This window comes from Pagrus pagrus (assembly GCF_965226575.1).
Source record: "Pagrus pagrus genome assembly, chromosome: 9".
NCBI classification, from domain to species: Eukaryota; Metazoa; Chordata; class Actinopteri; order Spariformes; family Sparidae; genus Pagrus; species Pagrus pagrus.
The window spans coordinates 26,375,851-26,403,710 of NC_140193.1; the positions used below are offsets into that span (position 1 = coordinate 26,375,851).

Here is a 27,860-nt window from a genome sequence, read left to right on the forward strand (position 1 = left end):
GATGCCTCATCTGTCTGTGATCCTCCCTCGTCTGCAGGTAGATTACCCACAGCTGCACACCTCACTTCAACCTTTAAGCTATCTGCCTTCTGCCATTAAAAACACACAGAGGCATTTCAGTGATGTGCTTCAGGGAGGGTGGAACTGCCCAATCATCCTTAAGAGAATTAAACCTGTTTCTAATTACAACTAATGTATCCTTACCTCCAGATACAGTTGCTACTCATCTGTCTGCTATCAGAGCACAATGACATTCCACTGTGTCCTTCCTGAACAAAAGCACATCACTCACTGACAGAGAAAACGCCTCACAGGACACTGGTTAGCATGTGTTTATCACTAGAGAACAGTGCGATCAATGGTGACTATAACTTAATCAATCAGTTGTGCCCAATAGCAGAACTGACATATTTAATGATTTACAGTAATGGTCAAATGTCTACATGCCTCATAGGAAGTGTGCTGAATTCATTCATAGATGGAGCAGGACCTGAATACAAGCTGAAGGATACTTCAGGTGTTTTCAAAAACATACTGGAAAAATAGTTAAATACCACTCTGTAGCTACTATACAGTATATCCCCCACCCCTGCATGTGAGCTCTTTTGTTTCCTGGATTTATACAATGTATAAAAAGCTAATGTTAGGCTTTAAACAAACTACGTCTACACCTACTACACGGTACTATACACACTTTACTATAAACTGATCAATGTAGAAGTTGTAAAGTTAGAGTTAGAATAGTTTGTATCTAAAGTGGGCCTGTAAAGACGGACTGGTGAGTAGATGAGCAACCACCTTTTTAAAGACAACCGTGGGATAGAACAAAACATATTAAGCTTCAAGCAAGCCCTTTGTTATTTCCCTGAAATGTCTGATTAAAATCATTAAAGGAAAAATAACATGTTGATTGGACAAGTCATTACATAGCTTGCTGAAATACAAACCTTTTAACCGCCTTCTGTCTATTGTTTTCACACTTTCACCCCTGTCATAACTCCTGTTTTCTCCAGTTCTCTACTTCCCTCTTGATTCAGTCTTTTCTCACCTTTCACTCTCCCTTTCTTTTAGCCTTCCTGCCTTCCTTCAATCACTCATTCAGCATTCCTCACTGTCACTCTGAGCGCTGCTACGTGACACACGGCACTGTAAGAAGGAGCCTGTGGGCATCATCTCCATCAACAACTCATGCACACAACGTTTTCTCCTTCTTCCACACAAAAGGATGTTATCTTAATCTCTGTCTCAACACTCAGACTGAAACAGTATAGAGTACCGCAGCAGGACACACAGAGCATTACACTATCTGCACATCTGTGTGGGTGTGTGTGTGCATTAAGAGGTCTCACAGCTGTGTGTTAGTGGGTCATTTCTGAGTATTTCTGAGGTCACGAGTCATACAGAAGTTTGCAAAGGAAAATCTATCAAGCTATCTGTGTGACATATCTCTATCTTCTATCTGTTACTGTAATGTGGAAAAGTCACTGTAAGTAAAAGGTCTAAACAGAGAAGAAGAAAGGTTTGGTCCACATTCAAAGAACCAAGCTCAAGAGAAAAACAACATTATTTTGAATGATTTGTCTCTCTGTCTCCATCCTAAGTGATGCACAGACTAAAGCTGTATTTACCTCAGGAACTCCTAAACGGCTACGTTCAGCCAAAAACATTTAAATTATACGCTGCATGAAAGAGGCAGGGACACTGAGACTCAACTGTATTGGCCGAAACGGAGCGTTTACGTGTCTCCAGACAAGGTTGGAAACTAGCCATTACACGGTCAGGGGCCCGCGCTGGCTTAAAATGGCCCCTGGCTCCGACCGCAAGGAGGGAAATGTCGAAATCTCACTTTGTTATTTTTCAAAGTTTTTTCCCAGAAAACGGCCGCTCAGGCTGCACACACAAACAAGCAGTGTGAGAGGGAAAGTGTTATCAGGGGGTATTTGTGAAAGAGATATTTAGGTATTTGTGGGTGCTGAGGGTGTAGGTGTGTGCGTGTGTGTGTTTGTGTGTGAGTGTGTGTGTGTGTGTGTGTGGAGTGAAAGAGAAGAGTGTTTCAGCGACACAGTTTTCCGCTAAAGCACACACTTGGCCTCAGGATTCTGTAGGAAATTCTTTGCATGTTTTCTCAATGGACCTCAACCACCTTAAGCATATGCACACACACGCACACACACACACACACACACACACACACACATACACGTTTTTGAAAAGATAAGCAAACCAGCCACCCACAGAGATTGTGTGCAGCTCAATTGCTGTGACTTTCCAAATAGACCACAAATCAAAAAGCTTTGTGTGCTCTGTGTCTTAGCCGCTACACAATGGGCGAGGGTGGGCGAGGGGGCTTTCCTCTGTGGGCTCTGGCAGCAGCCACTGCTGCGGGAATTAAGTCATTTCAGGTTAACCTGGCAGGCTGAGATATGAGGGAGAAAGAGAGCAGCAGTGTTGCTCCACTGCTGAATTAACTCCACAAAAATACGATTACAGCTAGGGATTCTGTGTCAGAAAATATTCAAATATCAATATACTAAAACCTGTTCATGTATTAACTTTAGCTGCACTCATTTCTGATCTGCTGGCTGCCTGTTATGATCAAGTATCAGGACATCTCAAATATAATTGGGTCTAAAAGTTCTGCAGACATATTCAGAAAAGGCTTGACTCAGGGATGAACATAAATTAGATCAGAGAAACAGTCTCAAATGGTGAGTAAAGAAAGGTAAGTAAGTATGTTTTTTCATTGGGAGGACTAACCCTTTAATGGTGCCGTAATCTACTCTAAGTGGTTAAGTAGAAACAAATATTTTCCTGTGCGCTTGAGAGTAAGTCAGCATGAAACTGTGAAGCTTTCCTCTTTCCTGTCAAGTCTTGCTCTAAGCTCGGGGATTTCAAGCTCAGCGGCGTGTAAGAATGTTGTGATTTCAGCTTATGAGTGATTGTCAGTGATGACATGTGAAAGTGACTGAGCGTGTGTGTGTGTGAGGCTGGTTGAGTGCGTGCGTGTGTGAGTGTGTGTTACAGCTGTGTGTTAGTGGGTCATCTCCTGCTCGGAGGTCAACGCTCACATCCACAGGGGAACCTTCAGTCTGCCGACAAACGGCTTTCGGGCTGACAGAGATTGAGTGTGCATGTGAACACGTATGTGCACACACACAGTTAACTCGCGTCCGTGAAATCTAGATTTACTAACTCGTCTGTCTGTCTCGTCACATGTTTCATACAACCCAGCAGCACGTACACACTCACGCTGAAGCTGTCTGCTTCCACTATTCCACTGAAATGTTAAATTCCTCTGAGTTTGCACACCGTCTCAGCAAAATTCTCTATAATAGACACACACACACACTTACAAACACACACCTGTCCAACATTTTGGGAAATATACCTATTTGCTTTCTTGCCGAGAATTAGATGAGAAGATTGATACCGCTCTCATGTCTTGTCTCTAGTTGTTTAGCTTAGCTTAGCATAAAGACTGGAAACAGGGGGAATCAGCTAGCCTTGCTCTCTCCAGAGGTAACTAAATCTGAATACAGGCATCCCTAAAAAAACACTTATTTTCAAGTTATTTGTCATTTGTTAAATCTGCACAAAAACTAAAGTGGAAAAACAACAATTTGTGGTTTTATAAAGAATCATCTGTGGGACTCATTTTTCTCCGTAAGCAATGACTTCTTGGAGCCGCCTCCTGTTTTTCTTTTCATTTATGAAAGTACGTTTAGATTTTAGACCGTTGGTGAGATAAAACAAGGAAATTGAAGAATGTAGGTTGTGGCATTCTTTAAATTCTTTAACATTTTATAAATTGTTTGATTGAGAAAATGATCAGTGGATTTATCAACAATGACATGATTTTTGGTTGCAGCCCTTTAAATTGATCTTCTCATCTTACACTCAGCAAGAGAGCAAGAAAGAAAAAAATGTTTCCTAAAATGTCGAACTATTCCACTTAATATTGTGTGTGTGTGTGTGTGTGTGTGCATGTGTTCCTCCTCACCTTTTTCGTGCCCTCCCCCTCCATCTCGGGCGTGCTTGGTGCCGGAGCCCAAAGCATGCTGGGTGCGATGCAGACGGACAAGTTGAAGGCGTTCATCTGGTTGTCGTGGGCGTTGCCTTGGATACAGTGCAGCACAGCGATCACATGTCGCAGCAGGAGCAGGTTCTCGCTGGGCAGGAGGTGGAGCAACCTGAGAGACAGAGGAGGACGGAGAGGAAGGAAGCAGAGAAGGAAGGATGGAAGGATGGTAAATGACTACAGAAACCACAGAGAACATCCTAAAACACCCTGTGCCTGGTCTTCGTTCTCACAGTGTGCTTGCGTGTGAGTGTGTGTGTGTTGTCATGTTTTCTCCACAGGAATTTCTCCACAAACATTTTCAGAGTTGCTTCCATGTCACTTGTTTTTTATTTTCCTAAGCAGAAGGAATTTAGTTTGTTGTTCCAAAGCGATGCCCTCTTAATCTTTCTGTCTCTCTCCAGACATAAACTGAGTGAAATTAATGGAAAAAACATTTGTCGCAGTGAGGTGCTGGGCCGCCACAAGACAGAGCGACACAAACAGTAACATGTTGTTTATCATTACTCTAAAATTAGCAGAAGGATTTAGACAATAATTTGGTGTCTGATGATGAATTTCCTACCTCTGGACAGCCTGCATCCTCTCCTCTGCCGCCTCCCCTTCCATCACCTCCATCCACTGCTCATACAGATCCACACTCAGCACGCTGCCCGGGACATTTCGCAGGAAGTCCTGTGTACCAAGATAAATCATATAAGTCCATTAATTGAGATTGGGCTACAGCAAATGGTTATTTTCTTCAACAAATAATTACTTTGTATTGGTTATGGCTGTTCAATCAACTGATTAATTGATTATTTGATTTTTGGTTGTCTGGCTTTTTGTATTCTAATTGGATTATTTCATGTAGGTCTGACTGTACATGTGTTTTGTTATTCGGATTTCGAGCTCACATCTTGCATTATATAAGCTGTACCCAGCAAATGTTTTGTATTTTTACTTCTTAAAATACTAAGTTCTACCATATTGTAATAGATGTTAAATAAATAATTCATTCCACAGTGCTGCATACAATTAGGTCATCTGGTGCATGAGACACCTTGAGGAATTAACAGAAATAGCCATCAAGGTAAAAAGGTCAAAAAGTAAAAGAAGCATAAAAAGAGACTGTGTGGAAATGAGATACTATACATACAGTACATCTTGAGTGGGAGTTTGTCTTCCATAATACATAAAAAGGATCCTTCGATAACATTATTGTAACAGCCTATACTGTGTAAAATAATTAGAAAAGATAAACAATATCCATCATTTAGTGAAAACCTCCATGCTCCTTTATTTTACTTGAAGAATAACATCTAAGTTATTATTACAATCAGCATCGGTGGATTTTCTGTCATTGGACTAATTTATTAACTACAACACTGTGTTGTCTCTGGTGAGGTGTCCACTGTGCAGGTAGCACATAACAAAGACTGGAGATGAATCAGCCCTGTATAAAGCCTGAAGCACCTCAGATGCTCCCTGGATGCCCGGCGCTGTGGTGGCTCTTTGGCCTGGATGCTGAACAATGAGCACCTTGTGTGTGTGTGACTGGCAGCCTGCCTGGCTGTGCACAGACAGATTATCCTGTCTGGACTTCTGTGACTTTGGACGCACATCAGTCGCTGCTGCTTTCTGTTGTCTGGTTTCAAACCAGTGAAACGGGGCAGAGCTGTGTGTGGTTGACTGTGTGTGTGGTTTGGACTGTGTTACCTTGAGGACAGCGGCGATGACGAACACGGACTGGTGTGAGATCTCTGGGTCTTCGGTCCCACTGTCCAGTCGGTCCCGAAGCTCCCGACAGGCTTTGGCCCCAGCTGACCTCCTGAAGACACCCCTGGTGTACGGCCCCTCCAGGTACAGGAACACTAACATGTCCTAGAGGGCAGGGGGAGATGGATGGTTACCCTCAGTAAATCTCCTGACATTGTATTTGTCAGTACTCTGAAAGGAACAGAGGACCTTAAGTTTTCAAACAGCGCAGAGAAATGAGCAGGCTTTTATCGCTGACAGCCCATTATAGCAGCAAGCATTTAATGTTTGACACCAAAGGACTTCATTTCTCAGAAATCCTGCCAGAAGTCCAGAGATGTTTCACACCAAAGGAATCAAAGAGACAGGGATTAAGTGAATTTAGCACCCTCAGCCCCTGCTGTTTCTTTTTGGGTCCCCATTTCCTAGAAGCAGAATTTAATTTGAGCAAATAAAATGAATCTGTCTGAATTATTTGAGGCTTCAAATGGGTTTTCATTATTATTCAGTGATTTGTCAACGTGGATTAGAGTTGATAAAATTGTAAACTCTCAAACATTTTAACTAGTAATCTAGAAAAAAATGAATAATGTAGTTTTTTTTGTTTTCTTTTTCAAAACCGACCAGAGGTTTGATGTGGATCCAGTTTGGCCTGTCTTAAAGTATTCTTCAGAACACAATATAATAAAAGAGGAAACATTTCTGTCGAATGTAGAATGAGGACTGCTTAATCAACACACTGAGGTTTCACTTCTCTACTAACTCCAGCACGTCCATTACTTATTTCATTTGTCCACAATTTATCTGAGACGTAACATATCGCAAGCAATGATAATACTACGTCAGAATCTACTTCCCCACACCACTGCATCTCCCTTTCCCCAAATACACTGCAAAACCCCAAATCATCCTCCGACCCCTCCAGACGGGGTCCTGACCCCCTCCTGCTGGCCTGTGTGACCTGCACTCGGCTCACCATGACAGGCTTGGGCAGGCCGTGCTCTGGAGAGCAGACGGAGCTCAGGGGTCGTCCGAACAGCCGTCCCTGAGTGGGGGAGAGTGAGGTCGGGGACAGGGGCAGCCCGTCCAGCTGTGTGTTGGAGCCCTTCCAGAAAGGCCAGTTGATCAGAGACCTCTTTCTCTTAAAAGTCTTCTGCTGACCGGGCTCTGTGGGGAGAGAGAAGAGGAAGAGGTGAGCTGTGGTTTCAGACGGAAGCAAACTGCTGCAGCTTGAGTAATGCATGTTGAAATCACTGGAATGCAACTGCAAACCGGAGCCTTTGTAATGGTTTTGTAATATTTATTTTGTGTGTTGTGAATTGTTTAGCAGTTAGCCTCAAAGTCCCTGACGGTGGACTTTATCCATATTCACATGAATGCTCGGTGTGTCCACACAGACACAGAGGGATGTTGTTAAAGAGAGAGACAAATTTAGAAAGAACCACTGATTCAGAAACATGTAGACAAGAGAGCACCATTTAATCTGAGGTTTGAGTGTGTGTGTGTGTGTGTGTGTGTGTGTGTGTGTGTGTGTGTGTGTGTGTGTCTGTCTTTATCCACATGTGTGCTTTTGTGTATGAACGCATGTATGCATGTATAGGGCTCTGTGTGTCTGTGACTGAGCCTTCCTTGTTGAGCGTTTGCTCAGCGGTGCCAAGTCACAACGTCTACCTGTGTTGTCTATCATCTGCATGTTCTCTGTGACATAACAGCTCAGCGTGTTCCTGCGGTTATGAAACTGCACGCTGTGTGTGCATTGAGGTATATGTTAACGAAGATGTACAGCAGACACTGTTACTGTTTAAACTAATCAACAGGGGGAACTGATTCAAAGCTGTGTTGCCCTCAGGTGACATACTGTAGAGAGCAACCAAGTTTAAAGACACCACTACAGGGAGACTTTCTAGTTCTAGTATGGATACCTGATTTGGAGTTTTGCTAAAAACTATATTAATGAATTAATGTATTAGTTGGTGGACAGAAAATGAACTGATTGATTAATATGAAGGGTCATTTATCTCATACTATGCCCTTTTTAGGTTCATATTTGGATTTTGGGTGTCTACCTCAAAATGTTTACATAATTGAATGTTCATAAAACACATTATTTTTCTCATACTGTCCATGGCTGCACCAACTCTATTCACCCTCTGACTGAATGCTTCATTTCAGCTCCTGTCTCTTTAAGGCCCCCTGCCTGGAAAGCCCAGTCTGCTCTGATTGGTTAGCTCTCAGAGGCCTGAGCAGGCACCATCCACCAGCTTCTCCATGGATTCAGTGTTTTGATACCTTCACAGGCATCTAGACCTGCTTTTAAATCAAAAAAGACATGGAAATCTCATTTTCTACAACATGGGACCTTAAAGCAAAATGATTGCAGGTTTCAGTGTCTGAAATGAGACAATTTGCTCTTTTTTGGGGGGATAAATAAGCTCCTTGTCAGCTCTGGCTCTGGGAACTAGTATTGTGCACAAACGACTAATCCATAAATAATATTAAAATCAGAAAATATTCAATTTAATTCCAAAACTACTCTGGATTCTGACTCTCTGAACTACTGGTGAAATCTGTAAATTTGCTAACACTGCAGTAAATCTTTTAAAGGGCCATTGTGGTGAAATGGAATTGTAGCAACTCTGATCTGCAAACAATCATGAAGTGATAACATTTATGTTATTAAGCGATTGTGATTTATATCCAAGGGTGGGACTCTCCTAACAAACAAAGAATTCTTTCAGAGGGTGGAGGAGCCGACAGCCCAAAAGGCCAAAATATGTGGCATACCTCACATAGATCCATTATTTAACGCTCTGTTGTAGCGTGGCGCCCAAATGCTCTCTGGAACAAAGTTCAACATTAACAGTGTTGCCGGGCTGCTCTGGCACTTCTCAGCAGGCCTCACCATCATCGGAAAAAACATGACCTCGCTGTAAATCAGGCGTTACATCATTACAGCTTTCTAGTCAGGGAGCAGTTTGAGAGAGGGGGAACGAGGAAACACAGACAGACTGGGTGGGCAACGTCCGTCATCCTGCTATAATCTTCTGCTGGTGTGTTACAAAACAGGTGCTCGATGCAGAATTTTGTTTCATGGGCAATAAAACAAAAGACTAGACGGGACTTGTTAAGCTTGGGTAGTAATTATTTAACAGGAACTTTCATACAATCAAACCAATGTGCGTGTCTTTCCTCACCTGAACCAAGTAATTGTTTTAACACAAACCACAGTCACGTCACAAATCATTTTTGTAATAATAAGCGTTTTAGAAGGATAAACATGGTCAGAACATTTTGTTTGGAGGGGATTGACATGGTACCTTCACCTCCTGAGAATTTCACTCAACCAAAATAAGTCAAGTAGTAAAATCTCGTCCCAGAAATAAACCAAACCTTGGTTGGTTGATTACCAACTGGGTGTCTGGCTGTTTGATGCTGTATTTGTGACAACGACATGGCTGCTAATTGTGATCAAGCTCTACGACAGACTGACTTTTGGCCACTTTGAGCAATTTTGGAAAAAAACACCGATGGAAAAAAAAATAACCTCACCAAAGTTTCGAACATTCGAGAGAGAACTGCTTGCAGGATTGTTTGAGAATGAATCCCATAAAAGGGGCTTCTGCCGTGGCATTCACTCAATAAACACACACGTTTGTTAGTGTTCGTGTTGGGTGTGAGCGATCAGGCTTCGATGGCGGCGGCGCTGCTCTGCAGCGATTATGTATTATGTAAGATGAGATTTTGCTCAAGGCAAAGCTTGTGGTTGGCACACTGAAGCCTCCTTCACTGGGAAATGCACATTTTTCTCCTCATCTTGTCCTTTTTCCATCCTGGTCTCCGTATCCCCATTACTCATCCTTGTTCCTGTCCACCGTCTTCAGTGTTTTTCTTTCTCCTCCTCCGCGTTTTTTTGTCCCTCTCTCCTTTGAGGTCCCCTTCTCATTCTCTCCTCCTGTTAATTCTTCTCTCTCTCTATCTGTTTCAGTCTGCTGTTTCTTTTTCCTTCACCTATGCTGACCTTCAGGCTTACTCAATAGCTGTGTCATCTCTTTTCACTTTCCATCTTCCTATTCTCACACTCTTCCGTCCCCTCTGGGGTTTCTTCCTCTTTGTCTGTCTGGTGTTATTCTTATTTTGACACTGCATCTCTGCCAACCCCTGCTGTAACCTCTCGTCCGCTCATGTCTCCTTTCCCACCGTTCACATCGCCTTCTTTTCGTCTTGCTCACCTACTGATTCATCCTCTGTACTAACAACATGACTGTAAGTCTGAGAGTCAAGAATGTGCACAAACAAAGTGAAATGGTTTATGTAAGTGGAACAAATTCAGAGGAAGTACTTTCTGTTCTGCATTAGTACTTCTCCATCCTCATATTTCCTCTCGTGGTTTCATAGAGAATTAGATTTATGGATGGATTCTCGACACTGACCAACCATCCACTTGAAAACCTCAGCTGTCATGCTGATGGAAAAAACTCTATCATTATTATTCTGATCAATCTACTACTTATAACAGCACATACTTTCACTGCTCCCACTTCATCTTCACTCAGTGCATTAAGGTCCACGAGCAGATGGCCACTGATCAAGTGGTTATATGGCTGTTTTTAACTGACTGAGAATTTTGGTTCGAAAGACATTTTATTAGTAACTTTTTGGATCTAAAGTCCTGATTTATGACAGAAATGATACATTTTTGATAGGAAAAGGTCTTGCACCTGGAGAAATTTGTTATGTTGCGGACACTGTAACATTTGGCCGCGCGTGATTTGGTAGGCACTTTAGAGGCTGATGAATGGTGTCTGGTTACCATGGAGATGACTGAAACCTCTCGTTGAAGAATACATTTTGAAAAGGTTGCACAACTATTTCATTTCTGGCATCAAAAGCGTTGAAAGCCCCACCATGAATCTCACTTAAAGGGTAACTCCACCAAAAAGCTGCACGTAATCGGATTAATTGTCTCCAGTGATGTCACTCATTGGCTAAGCTGCATTGTGGATAATGTAGGTTTGAAAAGCAGTCCATGTTATGAGTTTTTGGTTTTGTTATTTCCTGTTTTATTTCGAAGTTCTGTCCTCTTGTGTCATGTTTTGCTTTTCATTTCCTCTCTTTGTCCGTTTTCCCGCCCTTTTTGCTCCTTACCTGTGTTGGCTATCATCCTTGCGTCTGTTCTGTTTTACATGCATCTCCTGTTTCTGTTCCTGTCAGTATCCCTACATCAGTCCTGTTCCTCCTGTTCCCAGCTCTCCATTTGGTTTGCACCCTTTTGGTTTTTGTAATTTTTGACTTTTTATTCCTGGATTTGCCCCTTCCTGCTTCCTGTGTTTTGTTTATATTCCTTTAGTATCTTGCATTTTGTATTTTGTATTGTTTGAGTTTGGATCTTTGATCAGCGTATTATTAAAGCTCGCTTTTTGTTTCTACCTGTCTGCCATTTTGTGTCTTGCGTTTGGGATCCTTTTTGTTTAAACGTTAACAGTCCACTGGTCTAACAATGCACCGTTCGACTCATCATGGACAGTTTAAAAACAAATGGTCAAAAAGAAAAAAGAAAAAGAGCGTGATCAAGATCATCTTCACTAGATCAGATTTTATGTGCAAAATGCCACGATTGCCTTAAGAAATTCTGGTGCCTGCACTCACTCGCATGACAAATCAATCCTCATCAGTGTTATCAGCTCTTATCAGCACCAGATATAATCCACTGATTGTTGAATGTCTTGGTTTTAAAGTTCAAAGTGCTTTAAAACTTTTACCTCGCAGTTATTTGACGTCACATGCAAACAAAGATGCTTTTGTTTCTGAAATAAACTTATTTGTGTTCTGAAAAAATGTCTCATGACTCCCAAAATGCCCTCATGTGATCTCATGAAAGGGGTCTGACCCCCAGAATGTGAACTACAGTCCTGGCTGACTGTCTTACCTATAAGCGCAGACTGCACTGGGACAACCTTGTTGGGTTTGAGGATAAACTGGCACTGGGTGTCTGGTGGGAGACACTGGTCCAGCAGCAGCACCCCTGGACAGTCTGTGGGAGTCGTTGGATCCCTCCCTGGTCCTCCACCACTGCTTCCACCATCCCTGATGTGGCTCATCTTAATGCTGAAGGGAAACTCGTGGCCTGAATGAGAGGTCGAGGTCCAGAGGTTAGAGGTCTATGTGCAATCAGTACATGTGCCATGAAGCCAAAACAAAAATATGATCAAAAATTAGGGCAGACTATGTGGCATGCAGCCATGAATCAGCAGTTTTGAGTTGGGATGTTCAGAATTCAGTGTAAACTACAGAAAAAAGATTATATAGTGAGGGATTGTCACAGAAATATCACTGTGATAAAAGATGAACTGCCCTGAAACGCCCCCAGATGTCAGATTATAATTGCTAGGAGGTGAATTATCACCGCTTATAGTGCCTAAATAGAGAAAAAATGTAAAGCTAAAGGTAAAATAGTAGTTTCTTCTAAACAATTCCAACATATTTTACATAATCAGTCCATGACAGGTGTGCTCACCAATGAGAGGGTATGGAGGGTCGTCCTTACTGGAGTTCACCCACAACCGGTGGTCTTTAACGCAGCCCTAGACAGAAAAAAAGGGAGAATCGGGTTTAATAAATGTATTTTACATAGAGGAAAATTCTGCCTCTTTTCCAGCCTACCTTCATTCATGCACATCTGTGGTGTAAAAATACCTCTACAAATGCTGTTTTTGCTGATATTCTCAGCAATCAGGTGTAGATGTTTAAGCCTTAACCTACAGTGAAGGCTACTTCTTACATTGTCTGAGACTCTTTAGCGTCACATCAAGTATAATCACTGGATATCAGACACTCAAGTCATTTGGTCCATGTCTCAAACAAGACCCAAGGCAAGTCAAGTCCCAAATCAACCCCCCCCCCCCATCACTTTTTATTAGTGACATACCGACAGCTAGACTTAAAAAACCACCAGAAAAATAAATTGAAAACATAAACTGGACACAAACAAGCAAAGTCTCAACAGCGTCTCAACAGCGGTCATTGGTTACTCACTGAAATGCCAAACTGCAGCAGAGCCATGCGGATGACATCGGTGGTGCTGTCATTATTGCTGACCGCAAGTGTCTTGGCCTGGTGGAAACATTTTATGGAAATATCTGGTTGTTAGTATGTTACATAAATGGGAGCTAGCGATGTCATTAATTACCCACTTAGTGACAGACCAGACGATCAAACAATATTTATTTTTGTGCTGATTGAAGCAATACAAGGAAAGAAGAGGATCTTACATAAGCACAGTTTCCAATGTCCTTTGCAAATATCTTCAGAGGGATAGTCTTGGGGTCATCCTTCTCTTTACCCTCAACTATCCGACTGTGTTGGGGAAAAACAAAGGACAGATGTCATTTGAGTCTAAATGAAGTTCATATGTCCTAAACAGACCTGTGAAATGGGAGACCAACATTTGGCGCTAAAGAAAAAGAAAGTAATTCATCTCATCTTATAATAGTTGTAAGTATTTATTTCCACTGTTTCTGATGAATTCATTACATAATGTCTGTTTGGCCAGCCAATTCCTGTTTATTCACTCCGTGTTTACTCTCATAAACGATAAACTGTCCTCTGTCTAATCACCACTGTTCCATCCAAATCAAAACTTTCCTGCCCCGCAAGCAAAATTTGATTTGTAAGATGATCTATGAGCTAATCACCAAAACAAACCATTGCAAAGCAGCAGGGGTACAACTAAACATTTACCTTTTGATGAGTGCCAACCACTTGTCCTTGAGCTCCTCAGAGCTGAGGGGAGAGGGACAAGAGATAAAAACATCATCAGAGTAAATCATTTTAAAAGCATCAGTCTGTTTTGCTCCGTTATGTAACTCTGCCAGTTAAAACCACAGACTTCACCTCGAGCTATGACTGGATTCCTTCTGATGGAAAATGTACTGAGCGGGGGTGATCAAGTACGAATGTGCGTACGCCATCGTCGAACTTCAAATGTACAGCACGGCATATATGAATGTATTTGCATGTGTGTTGCATGTTTGTGCTTGTTGCGTGTGTGTATGTACTCTAGCCTTACTGCAGTTGGTTGAGCAGCTTTACGACTGGGAAATGCATTCGTGCTTGAGGGTTTAGGGATTTTGTGGTTTCGTGTTCAGTTTTTAGTTCCCGTCTACAGTGTGCATTACCACCCCAGAACACAGTGTACTCTTACAGTGTGCACTGGGGTGACTCAGATAGGCATTTTAGAAATACGTTTAGCGTGCTTGGCATTAATAACTGTCAGGCAATGCAAGCAGATGTACTGAATGGAGTTATATAAGAGGAAATGAAGAAATGAAGTGGTATTGAATTCTTCCTGTTTGATCAAATTAAGATAATCTCACGAAATATATTTCACTTTCCAGGAGTTGCTCTGTTTGTGAATGTGTTTACCTGAAGTTGGCCACATAGTTGCAGGTAGGCCAGCCCATGACGAAGCTCCTGTCTGGGCTGGTGCTTCCCTCACACACCTCCTCTATGCAGCTGGCCATCCACATCTCACACACTCGGACTTGGGCCTTCACTTTGAAATGAGTGGGAGACCTGGAGACAACACAGTTTGCTACATTATGAGACGAGACTACGGCTCCATCGAACAGTTATTTTCATTGTCTGTAATCTGTCGTCGTCTCTTGAACCTAAGAAAATAGCACTCCTTGCCTAACATGACATCTCCTTTGTTGCTTTTTAATTCAGTTTAATTTACAGTGATTAAAAATAGAAAATGCTCGTCACATTTAAGTGAATGAAACCAGCAATAATGTTGAATTGATTTAAATGATTCATCACTTATCAGAATTGTTGCAGCTAATCAATTAAAGGTGCAGTATGCAAGAACTTTAGTCAAAAGCATCCAAATATTAAGTCAAATTATCAACAGAATGTGAAAAACAGTGCTGACGTCTATGTATTATGTTGCAATGATATAACTTAGCATGCTAACCAGCTATCCCCGACCCATCCCAGTCTAAACACCAATACTACCCTTGTTCTCCGAACTCCTAGTCTGGACTGCTAGCTGCACGGCTAACTGAACTAGCTAAGGGCAGGAAACTTAGCAGCAGCTAGCTGTTACTCTAGCCACATGTGGCCTTGTATTCTGCACTGAAACCTAAGAGTTCCTTGTCAAGGCGTTCCACAGGGAACGAACCAGGATCCCCGTCTATTTCAACTTCATTTTCCTCAAAAAGCATTCTTCCATATGGTCTCACATATGGTCGTCCCTCAAGAAATTCTTTATATAGATTAGAATTATAAAAAGAGCCGGTTTTATTTTCAGCACTTTAAGTCAGGCGCGCTCAGTTGAAGTGTATTTATCACCGGCTGCATCTGTGATTACAGAGGGACAGACTCCAAACGCACACATGTGGCGTACACACACACTCTCCCTGCTGTTACACAGATATAAAAGCACACAAACACACAACTTTTAACTTCTCCTCTCTCTCCTCTCCAAACACACACATACCAACACATTCCTTCAAGTCACCCTGTGTTCAGCCACAATGTAATAGCCAATTATAGCGTGTGCTCTGCGCTAGAAGGGTCAGCTCCGCCCACTAGCACATGACCACAGAGGTCCTGCTGTGTCTGTGCTCAGGGGTAGGTGTGTGTGTGTGTGTGTGTGTGTGTGTGTGTGTGTGTGTGTGTGTGTGTGTGTGTACAGTAAGTATAGTACACAGAGCTTTGTTTCCCTCTTGAGATGTCTATGTGTTTATATGTGCATGTATGTGCGAGTTTGTGGACTTCAAAAACATATATGTGCTCTTTGAGTTTCTATTTTTGACTGTGTGTTGCAGTTTGTGGTTGGGGAGCCCCGTACTGCAGGCCCGAAGCAGGCCAGTGTGGCTTTGATCCGGGCCAGGCTTCATATGGATTTAATTGGCTGGGAAATAATTATATAGCGGGGAGAAAATAAGGGAGGGAGAAGTAAAAGAAGAGAGCAAAGGAAGGAGAATTGAGGGGAAAATAGCGAAAGTACGTACAAACTGATCTTTGCTATCAGCTTTAGAGAGACAACGAGGAGCAGATGAAATGTTGCTGCTTTGTTTCTCAAACGTTTTCTGCTCTATATTTTCCTGTTTGTGTCAAACAACCAACATACACTCGTCCATTCTCTGCCATTTCACATAAGGAGACTTACTTGGCCTTGGCGACGAGCAGAGTGTCTGTGAAGAGGAAGAGGTGTCTCTCCTGGGTCTGCAGGCCCGTCTTCAGTTGTGATTGAGCATGACCCAGGAACACACGGCCTGGACACTCAGCCAGGAAGGCCTGGACAAGGGGACAGGACTCTGGGCTGACTGGCGTCAGGCAGCTTTCCCTGGGGGACAAAACAAAGACAGACACACAAAGGATTAAATAAACTATTCATCCCCAGAGGACAGATTTGACATCTGGATGTGTTTTCGAGTCATGCTACCAAACAATCATTTTTGCACTTCGGCAGTGGACTCAAATGTACTAAAGTCTATTTTATCTATATAAGACAATATTGTAAATGTGCCTCAAGCAGCTGTATAAGGGAGAGAGATGGGTGGCAAATTTTCTTCATCTTCCCAAACAACAACTGCAAAATTTCCATTGAGCAAGGCACTGTGTCCATATTAACTTTGACAGTACTGCTGCTGAATGACCATCAATGGAAGACTGAAGCAGCTCTATAAAGTGCAAAACTTATAAGCTAAAAAATAGTTATCAGTTACACCTGAATAACCTTGAACTTTTTGCATCCCATTGTTTTCCCAACACTGCAGCAGCAAACATGCAATTTAAAAATGAAGCCATGTTGTGATGAGCCAAACTTAGAAAGGCTGTCAGACTTTAATGCCCAAACATCATTGGAGTCCACAAATAAAATAATTACCTTATCATTTCCTGCATTTCCTGTACTGATTCCTCACAGTTGCAACTGCACACATAATCAAGCTGTTAGATAGTTATAGGTGGAACTTTTGGACCTGCGGTGCAATCGTTTGTCTGCAAATGATGGATGTATTATTATTTGCATATTATGGAGCTGCACAGAAGTGGCTCTGTTAGCAACGTTCATCCAAAAATCCAGTTTGTCTTGTTTCTAGATATTATCCTGTCTGTCACTTTTGTTTCCTCTTTCTCTTTTCCCCATTCGATACAGCGCTGGTCACTTCTGTTTTCAAACATTCTATCGAGATACTTTCTTGTTTTCTTCCTAGCGGCAGCAATAACTTATTTTGTTTGAACTCAAATTGTCTGCCTTGTATCTGTTTCCCTGCTGTCAATCTGAGCCGCTGATGGACAGATGAATACAGAGGGGAATTCTGGGAGGAAGAGGAAATAGTTGGAGGGCACCATCCTTTCCTGTTTACCCAGATAAAAGACCTAAATTTCCACTTACACTCACAAATACACATTTCTATCTCCGTCTCGGCCTTTCTGTGTACACAAACATGCGCACTCTCACGCATGTACACACCCACTTCTTAACATAGTTTCTGCCTCATTCCTCCTCTCACACATGAACATCCTCAATCCCCAAGAGGATGCACACAACTCTGCTGGTAATACTTCCAGCAAGGCATCCAGAAGTGGTCCAAGTCTTTCTGGGAGGGAGCTTGGATTCTTTCATACACTAAAATCCGTCCAGCTTCATTGCGTAATTGATTGGTTACGCAATTAATTAATGAAGAACAGACCACTTCGCTGGAGCGCTTCCCTTTTGTGTGTCATCCAAAAATAAATCCAAAGAGGGCAGAGTCAATTCAATTAACAGCGACGAATGCAGCCAATTAGGTGCTGATCCTCGGTGGGACAGGTCGCCCTTCAAGAGGCGAGTTGAAAACTCACTGAAACTGTCTGAGGGTAAAAAATGGGTGATGGATGGGACACGAGGAATGTGTCTCATCGTATTAATACTTCACACTGTATTAAAAACATGACACCACGTTGCAGTAACAATTATGGAATCTACAATTGCAAAACAACCAGTTATTGTTCCTGGAGAAAAGAAAATAATTTCCATGTGGCATACTGTACATAAATCATGCCCCCTGCCAGTGCTATAACATAAGCATTCCTTTCTTTCTTTGTCAGGGAGCCTGCAACAACATGCAAAGCTTCATTTTTGGTGTGACAAGACTCCATATTTTTCCGTCCCTTTGTCATAATCTATCCCAAGAAGTTCGTAGATCTCCAAATGATTCTTCTCTGTTCTCGGCACGTGACACCATCTATTGGATTTCTCAATACGGCGGTAAGTGCCCTCTTGATGTTGTGTCACATGCAACTGCAGGAGGATTGCAGAGGGGTAAAAGACCACTGCAGAGGGACGTTTGGAGGATTTTCAGGCTCACCATTACAGAGCAGAAGTCTCAGAAATCCCCACTGAGTTCATCAACACATCCTCCTCTGTTCTTATTGCCAACGCAGAACCAGGAAATACTCCTGTCACCAGAGCCCACACACACACACACACACACACACACACACTGATGCAAAGGGACAAACCTTCCTGTAAAGCCCTTTTCACATCTCGCTGCCCCCGAAAAGACAACATCTTCCGTATTCACCACACATCCCTCCCTCCTGAATGTGAGATTGACAGCTGAGCCGGCCGCCCTTTGAATCTGATGGATGTGCAGCTAATGGCTCCATTGTAGGTCATGTGATGTTGATAAATTGAGTCTTCAGCCTGCCTGCGCATACATGGCCACCTTTGTAGAGGCACGGCTCTGTGGGGAGGACTGTTGACTTTTTGGAACACAATAAGAGGCCAGTGTACAATGAACCACACAACACCGCATACTAATGTCCCAGCATGAATAATCAAGTGCCATCGGGAATGATTAGTACATAGACGTTGATACGTCACACAGTTCTGTATCGAAAGACCAGTGGTTCCTAACCTTTATAATAAGATCCACACCCACAGCTCCATCAGACGACCCTACACTCTCATCAACGCCGCCAGTCCCAAATGTATACGTTTGAATTTCTGTCAAGCTGGATGTCTTTTATCTATTCATATCCATCGCCTTTAGTGGCCGATTTCAACAGGTAATCGATTACTTTTAGCTTACTAACTATCGTATCTGCTCTTTTCCTACTTGTTCTCACACACTTTTAAGGCTCTTACACACTGAGGGCGGTTCATTTGTGCAATTAATTTGCATGTTAATATTTGCATGTCATTTGTTTCCCACAGAAAGCAATTATTACACACTGAAAAAGCATCATTATTTATTAATTTTTTCGGAAAAAGGTCGTTTTTTCTGAGCTTTCCCACACGACTGAAGGCATCGACCAATCATGTTGTGCGAAACGGACAATCACATCACAGCTCACGACAATGGCGACGCCTATGTTGTTTATGTCATCACCCTCTGTTATATGACAAAGGACAAAAAATTATAAAAACAATTTCCCAAAGGTGACTTGGGATGAGTGATCTCGATTGCTGCCATGTTGGATTTACTGACAGGGAACCGAAGCTGTTATATCATCTGTGCTCTCTGCACAATTGAAGGATGTGTGAAGGGCTGGGATGACCGAAATAGGTGAAGTCTTAGTCGTGGAGAGAACCATGATGCGCGCACATACATACACACACACACACACTCACACACACACACACGCACACCTGTAAGTATACACCCTGAGGACAACAGCTGGACAAACAGCTGTAACTTTCTCTCACTCCTCTCTCTCCCTGATGATCTTGTCTTTAGTTTGTTGGCTGCTGACATTTCCATCATGCCGGGTTTTTTTTTGTAATCTCTCTCCAGCCGTCACTCACTCATTCAACTAATGTTTTCTCTTTCTCTCTCATTCAGCTTCATCTGTTAAGACCTTAATGCAGCCAATAGCTCAACTGACATCACCTCTGCTCCGACAGAGCAGACAGAGCCCCTCAGGGCAGCAGTGACACGCGCTTATATAACTCTGTCCATCTGCTCGGCTTTATTAATAACCCTGAGAAGTACTCTGTGTGTGTTTATGTGTCTTTCTGTATCATCTGTTTGTCTGCAGCTGATGTGCCTCCGGTAGTAAATCTGACTCCAACACATTCTAAGTTTTTATGGCATCGATCCAAGACGAACCTTAAAAGAAGTGAATGAACAGAGGGCTGCTGGCTGCAGAAGAAACCTTCAGCTCGGGCTTTGTTCCTTACACAACATGTGAACTCTGACTGAGATGAAAACACAGTTAACGAGGAGAGTCAGAGATGTGACAGTGATTCATAGACGATGTGTGTGTGGCCAAAAGACTTTGTGGACAATAAAGTCAGAGGGTGAGTGGCTGCAAGTCTGTTTCTGTGTCACCCATTCAGTGTGTACGTGTGTGTTCCTGCACACGGAGGATGGCATCATCAGTAGTTTGACCTCTTTCTCCCAGATAAAGGCTCTCCAGACAAGCAACAATTGACGGCTCAGTGTATGTGTGTGTGTTTGAGAGAGAGAGAGAGAGAGAGAGAGGAAGAGAGAGTGAAAGTCTGTCAACATGCAGATTGAAGAAGATGTCATTTGCACACCAATCTGTACCATCTCCTGACCCACAGGGGAGGCTTTGTTCATTACTGCAACAAACACAGCAGTAAATATATATGTATATATTATGATTACACTCCAAATTTAATATATGTATATGTTTTCTTGAAAAAGAATGAACTGTGGCCTACTGTGCTACAAAAAAGCATCAATTTAAGACATTTTAACGTCTTCAATGTAAAATCCAAAGAAAATGCCATCATCCTGCCCACACTATGGCTGACAGGAGGCACATAGATGTGCAGAAAGAATGGAGCAACAAATATCGAGCATTCGTGAGATTTTTAAAATCAAACCGACTTCACATCTCCTTTACCGTCCGTCTGTTCCCTGCTCCTACCTGACTCACCGCACCCTGAACTGACTCTGGCTGCCCAGATTATTTCCATAGGCAAACTATAATGTCATCGCTGGCTGACACACAATGCTCTCTATACAGCCGGAGGAAACACACACACACACACACACACACACACACACACACACACTGAGGATGAGGTCAGAATATTGAAACCTTTCCTTTTTTTCAGCCAGTAAAAGAGAAGCGACCGGGGGCCGTCAGCCATGATATCTATAGCAGAGCTCATTATTAAAACCAGGAAATGTCTTTTGCATTACGTGTTAGTGGGTGTGTGTTCGTGTGTGTCTTGCATATGGCATTTTGATGAGCAAATGTCCTAAAAGAAAATCTGAAAAGTCAAAAAAAAGCCGCCCAAACATTTTGTCATTTTCTAAGAGCTAACTGCAGGTTGGGACTGGGTCAAAGCGTCATGGTCTGATGTTTATAATACAAATGTCTGTCTACCATGTGCAAGAAGAACGAACAGAGAGGTTGTTGTGGGGTGTGTGCATTCAAATATGAATTACATCTATGTATGTCTGTGCTCTGTATCTCTGTCTGCATGCGTGTGTGTGTGTGTGTGTGTGTGTGTGTGTGTGTGTGTGTGTGTGTGTGTGTGTGTGTGTGTGTGTTCACATTCAGGTAGCTTTTGGATTTGTGTATGTGTGTGTGTGTGTGTGTGTGTCACTTTGTGGTGACACTGTGGCTTACAGTGAGTGAGAGTGTGAGGTCAGGGGTGTCAGCCAATCATATGTTTTCATGCTTTATGGTACAACCACTTTCCTCCCTGCAGTATAGATTTCACTGCCTGTGGGAGAGGGGACTGATACTCCAGTCTGAACCCATGATACCCTGTACTGTAAACCTGGAGGCTGAGGGATGAGGTTATACTACTGGATGAGGTGTGTGTGTGTGTGTGTGTGTGTGTGTGTGTGTGTGTGTGTGTGTGTGTGTGTGTGTGTGTGTGTGTGTGCGTGTGTGTGGAGGTGATGTAAGTGGCTGAGCTGAAGACCAGAGAGCCTTTCAGCACCTCTCGGCCTGATGAGAAAGGCAGGACGCAGGGAGCAGAAGAGGGAGGTATCTCAGAGATAAAGGAAAGACAAAAGTCCCTCTTTACAAAAAGGAAAGTCGTCCAACATTAGAAATACATCAAATCCTAAGAAGCTGGAACAGGCAGATGTTACAAGTCAGCAAATTACTGTTTTGCTTGAAAAATGACTGAAACAATGAATCATCAAACTTGCAGGTGATTAATTTTTTTGTTTTATCTATTAATGGACTAACTGTTGCTGCTCTACACCAGCGCTGACGGAGTCATTGACTGCTTAAGTTGAAAGCGGAGCAAAAGAAACGGTGAATGAGAAAAAAGAAGATAAGTATTTTCCTTTCAAAGTGGATGCCCTGCTAACACAAAGCTAACACGGGACTAGCAACCAGCAAAATGGTATTATTGTATCGTATTCTCGTTTGTTTCTTCAAGGAAACCACTAATAATGTATTTCTTCATTCTGAACTTTAATTCTGATGATAAACTGACTGCTAACTTAGTTACATCGGCTTATTACCAAGAAGAAAACTAGAGCATTACCCCAAGTAAAACCACTGCCACGCGGCTGAGATATTACTTTCAGCCGCGTGGTCATGATTGATATTAGGTCATGATGAATATATCAACAAAGATTACTTGTGTTATAAAACCGCAGCGTGGATCCACCAGGCCAACTGGTTACTGTGTGAGTCGCTGCTGCTCTCGTGGAGAGAGAGTGCCTCAAAGATGTTGAGACTGGAAATGAGGAAACAGACATTCGGTGTGTGATTTGCGCTTCTAGGTTGTTCTCAGAAGAATAAATATACAGTAATGGATACACAATAATATAGCTTTTGTAATAAAGCCTGAGCCAGTGATTTGTTTGGGTAAAGAGCACAGTGGTGATGCAGTAGTGAGTAAGTCGCTGCCAAGTATTGTTGGCAGAACTGATATATCCATTAAAACTGCATCAACAGGACTTTGGGGTGTTGGAGTTAGCAAAGCCTGGAGATGGTCTGAAAAGCTTTTACAAACAATTATAAATTCATTACAAGACAGACCCATAAGTTCACCAATCCTTTCCTAAAACTATGGATATTAATCTCAGTGAAAGAATCTTAAATATAGTCACTACCATGACCTCTCACCTCCACGTACCATGAGTCACCTGACCACTTCAATTCAATCTCTCGCCCGCTGAGACCCCCTGCACACACACATCCACATCCGGACATTAATGAACACCTCACACACTCACTGACATGGGAGGTGTTGACCCCAGGTGACCGCTCCCCCCGGCCCCTACACCTCCTGATGAGAGGTCAGAGGTTAAGGGTGACAGCTGAAAGTGTCAGGCCCTGGCTCCACACGTCCTGAGACACACAGCAGACAGACTAAGCAACTTTCACTCAACAGTTTGCCTGTCTCGCCCGTTCTCTATGCCGAATACGTGAGTTGACTATCTTACTTTCTTTAGCACACACAAACACACACCCACACTGCCCCGAGAGCACTGACCCACTTAACAGTGTGGAGTGTTTCCCTCAGCGCTGGTCTAAATGGTCCAGTCTCACACTTCAGTCAGCCTGTTCTCCCTCTGCAGGCACTATAAACTGCCACTAGCTCGCACACACATCATAAACATGTCAGACAGTCGCACCACATCCAGTTTCATCCCCAGGCAGTCGCTCACAAATGTGATGATGGCACAAAAACCTATTTTTTGGGATCATTTTGACGTGTTTCAGCCAGCGTCCATATGGAGGTCCACCACACTCCTGAGCGGATCCTGATATACTTCCTTTAAAATTCACTTCAAGCTATTGTTTCTTCGTAACAAGCTGATTTTCTTCACAGAGTGAAAGGTCTATGGCATTCCCTCAATATTTTTTTTCTCTAAACCCCCCACCAAAAAAAGCGGCATCTCAAAGACATATGAGACAAAGACTCTAGTAAATAAAGACCCTCCCTGAGGGGCTTGTAATGGCTAACTTCCGAGCCAGTTAAAGGAAGAGGAAGGGGTTCGTGCGATACGAGGGTGATGAACAGCCTGATAACTCTGCGAAGTAAGCATTTAAAGCCCCTGTAAGCCATGAATGAGTCCGGGAGGCCAGGCTCTGAGTTCTGTAAAGTCACTCTGAAATGTTTTTAGTTTGTAATCTGTTGTTGTCTGAGGAGAACATACATCTCCGAGTAGCTCAGAGGAAGCATAACTGTCTTCTTCAGCACATATTGGACATCCAGTGTGATGATTTCACAGAGAGAAATCACTGCTCCGCTGAGCATCTCCAGCCAACAATGATGTCAGAACCACAGCAGCTCTTTGTAATGAAAGCAGGTTGTGTGTGTGCGTGTGTGTCCGTCCTCATACCTGGAGGTGCTTCTTGATCTGGTAAGTGCTTTACTGATGACCAGAGAGGGAGCTGACTGTCGCCTCTGGGCCAAGGTCTTCATCTTCTACATGGAAAGAGAGAGAGGAGAGGGGTCAATGCATGAGGTTAGTGGAGGTGATGGTTTGCTGGTTTGCAACCATCGATGTGTAAAGTTTAGTGTTTACTGAGGGGCAGACAAAATGGTTGCAAAGCTCACAGTCAGCACTGAGACAGAGAGAGAATTTGAGAAAAAGGAGAAGCAGTAAAGAGGAAAAAAAGAGGAAGTGAGCTAAATGGTTAATGACTGCGACCGACTGAAATAAAAGTGACAAAGGGCCACTGAAGTACAGAATATGTTGTCTAGAAGTTGCACAATGTTTATGATGAATCATATATCCTCGCTGTAATATGATAAATGGTGAGCTCCCTCACAGAAAGGCATGCCTGTGGCTGTGCAGCTATTTCAATTAAAGTTAATTCATTTAAAACATACCAAAACCACGTGAGCCCGAAACACGCTGCAGCTGCCCCCAACCCCAACCCCCCAAACATACCCATTCAGTGTGGAAAAACCTAATAGTCGCAACAGAAATTGAATAAGACTTTGCTTCCTAAACTCATTTTGCAGTGACTTATGGGTAAATTCCTCTCCTCTGGAACTGTTAAAGGAAGAATTTGAGTCATGTTATTCCTACGGGACTGAGAAACTAAAGATGGAGCTACTTCACTTTTCTCCAACGTTGCTATTAGGACTTCACAATATAGTTAAAACATTCATATTGTGATTATTTTGACAGATATTACAATTGCAATATCATGAATTAGTGGGAATGACCTTTTTTACATCATAATATTCATTTTTTATGAAAGAAACAAACAAAAAAACTCATGATGATGTGACATGTGTCTGGATCTGTACCAAACTAAAATGTCTCCAGCTGGAGAACAAGTTTTGTAGGCCGGGACATCTCTGCATCTCTTATAGTTATAATGCTGCTTTCAGCCCTGACTGCTGTGATTCTTTTTAGATTTGTCACATAGCTATGAAATTGCCTTGACAACAATTTCATCACATTTTGGGACAGTTTAAGTGGGTTTATGGTTTGTGGAAAATGTCGTGGTTTAGATCAGGATAAGGTTTCCATTAGTCTCAAGTAAGGGACTGACCCAGTTGAGTCAAAAGGCGAAAAAGAAAAAAGAAAAAAAAAAGTACATATTTGCTGTGAAATCAGGCCCAAATGCGACAGTAACATCTGAACGGGGACATGCTTGTTCCTCCTGCAGGTGTGAGGTGATTGACAGGACACGTGAAGCACTGACATGAAAACAACAAGCTTGGCTTCATGAAACAACAATCAGGCTTGTTGTGAAACATAAAATAGCCAATGTTTCACATCGCGCTGCTGTCTGCAGAATCCAAATAGGAAGAACTGACACTAACTTAAAAAAACCCAAGTGCTTTTTTTCAGCTCACTCTGCAGCACAAACACAGAAGCATAAACCACATAAAGTATACATGCGCCTGTCACACATGTCAAGCACAGCTCAAGATGAAGTCTCAATAAACACGTGAACACAAACGTCTCCTGAGTGAGAGGAGGCATGCAGAAACTCTACATGTATGCACTCTGTCAGTCAGTGTCAGTTAAGCTCCAGTTTCTCTCCTCTCTGCGTCTGACAGCTCATTTCTCACAAAGCTGAACACAGCACCGCACTTCACAAACAAAAGTGCAGCAGCTGCTGGCGAAAAGGGCCACAGCAACAACATTTGTAGATTCATGAGGCAGATTTTCGCTCACTAACACTCCCAGGGCTGAGGACTGCTGACATACTTAGAGAAACTTCACGAAAACACAAGTAACTGTGCTCTGGTGCCAAAAGTGACGGAAGGTTTAACAGTGCGTGTAGTACAGCAACTACCACCCTGCATTGATTGTGATTCATCTTTAGCTCAGTTTACAGGATAAAAACAACTGGTTTCATTATTGAGTGCATAAATTCTGCTCAGCCTTCTTTTTACATATAAAGGAAAAACAATAAAAGGCCTTTCAAGGCACAAAAAGCAGGTTTTGATAGTATTAGAAAAGTTAATCTGGGAGAAATCACTGATGTCGTATTTGTCTGTAATGTTGGAGGTCATGGGGCCACCTTGTATTTTAAACTTCTGCTGCTTTTTATCAGATCTGCCTTCACTGCCCACCTCATGCCTGCAGTTACACTTTTTAAACACGCGCTGGGTGAGGGCGCTGTTTACTACACTTTAACTGACCAGCTGCTGCAGATTCACCTCTTATCTATCAGTGCCTATCAGTGTGCGAGGGACCAAGAGACCACAATGCACAACTGCGACAGTGCAGACTGCATTTACATGAAAGTCTGAGATAAGGAATCAAATGTAGAAAAAATAAAGAGATACTTAAAGATAACCGATGGCTCCGCAGTGGAGGATTCACTGACTCCACTGTCTGATTAACAAATAGTCACAATCAGCACATTATCCTGTTCTGTTATTTGGTGCCTTTTCGCCACCTGAGCTCAGTCACACACTGCTTTATTCTGGGTAACACAAACCAACTAAAGACAAGTGAAATCTAATGGCAAAATGGAGATTCGGGCGTTTTTACCGCGTTAAATGGTCGTTTAATCAAGTCAGGGTTTATGGGGAAGTATCAAAACCCAGAGGCTGTCTCCTTATCTACTCAAATCCTTGAATTTAAAACTACTCCGCCAAGAATTCAAACGAGTTTTCACTGAGCGACATTCATCAAATAAGCCAAACCTGCAGTATCGTAGAAAAATGATCAGAATTTAAGTTTGAAGGAAATCTTCAAATAGCTGCTTGTTAATTAAAATACAGCCATGACAGAGTGACAGCTCACACCATCAGCCTGATCAGTATCCAGCCTGAACAAAACTGACCCCGACCTCAAGCACAGCTGCAGCTGTACGAGAGTAATAAAACAAATAACTCCCAAACTAAAATGATATAAAATAATGCAATCAAAGCAAAAAGGGAGAGATTTTATAAAGAAACATTGGTCTCACGCGTGTAAACAGAAACATCATACTGAGAGGTTACAGGACTGTGATAAAGGTTTACATCCACCGAGAGAGTAATTGGAATATACTAATTTATCCTTGATGAGCGCACCGGGCATCTCAGTGCGTAAAAACGCACACCGTGTCCACACACACCCACCAGCACCGTCAGTCCTACACAGCAGCGTCTGTGGTACCTTTTTGTTGCTGTCTCCCGTCAGAGAGTCGGACCTGTTCTGTCCCATGGTCCCCTGCTGCGGTGACATGGTTTCCATCAAGACAAGTATAGATCCACGGTGCCGAGCGCACGGACAGCAGCCTATATTCCCATGACACGAGGGTAAGTCCGAAGTTTATCCGGCGGAGATGAGGGCACGAGCCCGAGGACAATCCATGATGGAGAGGAGCTGGTCTGGACGGAGGACGAGGAGGTGAAGCCTGTGAGCTGACGGCTCGTCTGTGTCTCTGTGTCTGAGCGCTGTTTGATCTGAGCGCGGACACTCCGGTCCGCCCCAGCCCACCCTCACGCTGCGAAGCCGGCGGTGACGAGACGCACGACTTCCGCTCACGCTTTTCAAAATAAACAGTGTTTACTGCATAAAGTTTGGCTTTGGTAATTTGAGTAATTGCAAATTTGTAAGGGAATTTTCACCACTTGAGTGCAATATCAACTAAAGCTGATCCTGCATTATTAGCTACAATCGTCTCCATGTCTTGT

The 27,860-nt window shown here is 42.8% G+C and overlaps 1 protein-coding gene across 1 annotated transcript in view; it reads right to left on the reverse strand.

Moving 5' to 3' along the window:
• Positions 1 to 27,617, reverse strand: part of LOC311262544 (rho GTPase-activating protein 20-like) — a 35,176-nt gene extending 7,559 nt beyond the window's left edge. The window contains exons 1-13 of the mRNA XM_084362030.1: positions 27,340 to 27,617; positions 24,103 to 24,188; positions 15,987 to 16,163; positions 14,237 to 14,386; positions 13,553 to 13,594; positions 13,084 to 13,168; positions 12,848 to 12,925; positions 12,330 to 12,396; positions 11,742 to 11,939; positions 6,792 to 6,982; positions 5,777 to 5,941; positions 4,644 to 4,753; positions 4,001 to 4,190 (exon numbers count right to left, since the gene is read on the reverse strand). Of these exons, the coding sequence (XP_084218156.1) occupies positions 4,001 to 4,190; positions 4,644 to 4,753; positions 5,777 to 5,941; positions 6,792 to 6,982; positions 11,742 to 11,939; positions 12,330 to 12,396; positions 12,848 to 12,925; positions 13,084 to 13,168; positions 13,553 to 13,594; positions 14,237 to 14,386; positions 15,987 to 16,163; positions 24,103 to 24,188; positions 27,340 to 27,417 (1,617 nt within the window). The 5' untranslated portion in view covers positions 27,418 to 27,617. The remainder of the gene's footprint in view (positions 1 to 4,000; positions 4,191 to 4,643; positions 4,754 to 5,776; positions 5,942 to 6,791; positions 6,983 to 11,741; positions 11,940 to 12,329; positions 12,397 to 12,847; positions 12,926 to 13,083; positions 13,169 to 13,552; positions 13,595 to 14,236; positions 14,387 to 15,986; positions 16,164 to 24,102; positions 24,189 to 27,339) is intronic.
• Between the last annotated feature and the right edge of the window lie 243 nt (positions 27,618 to 27,860).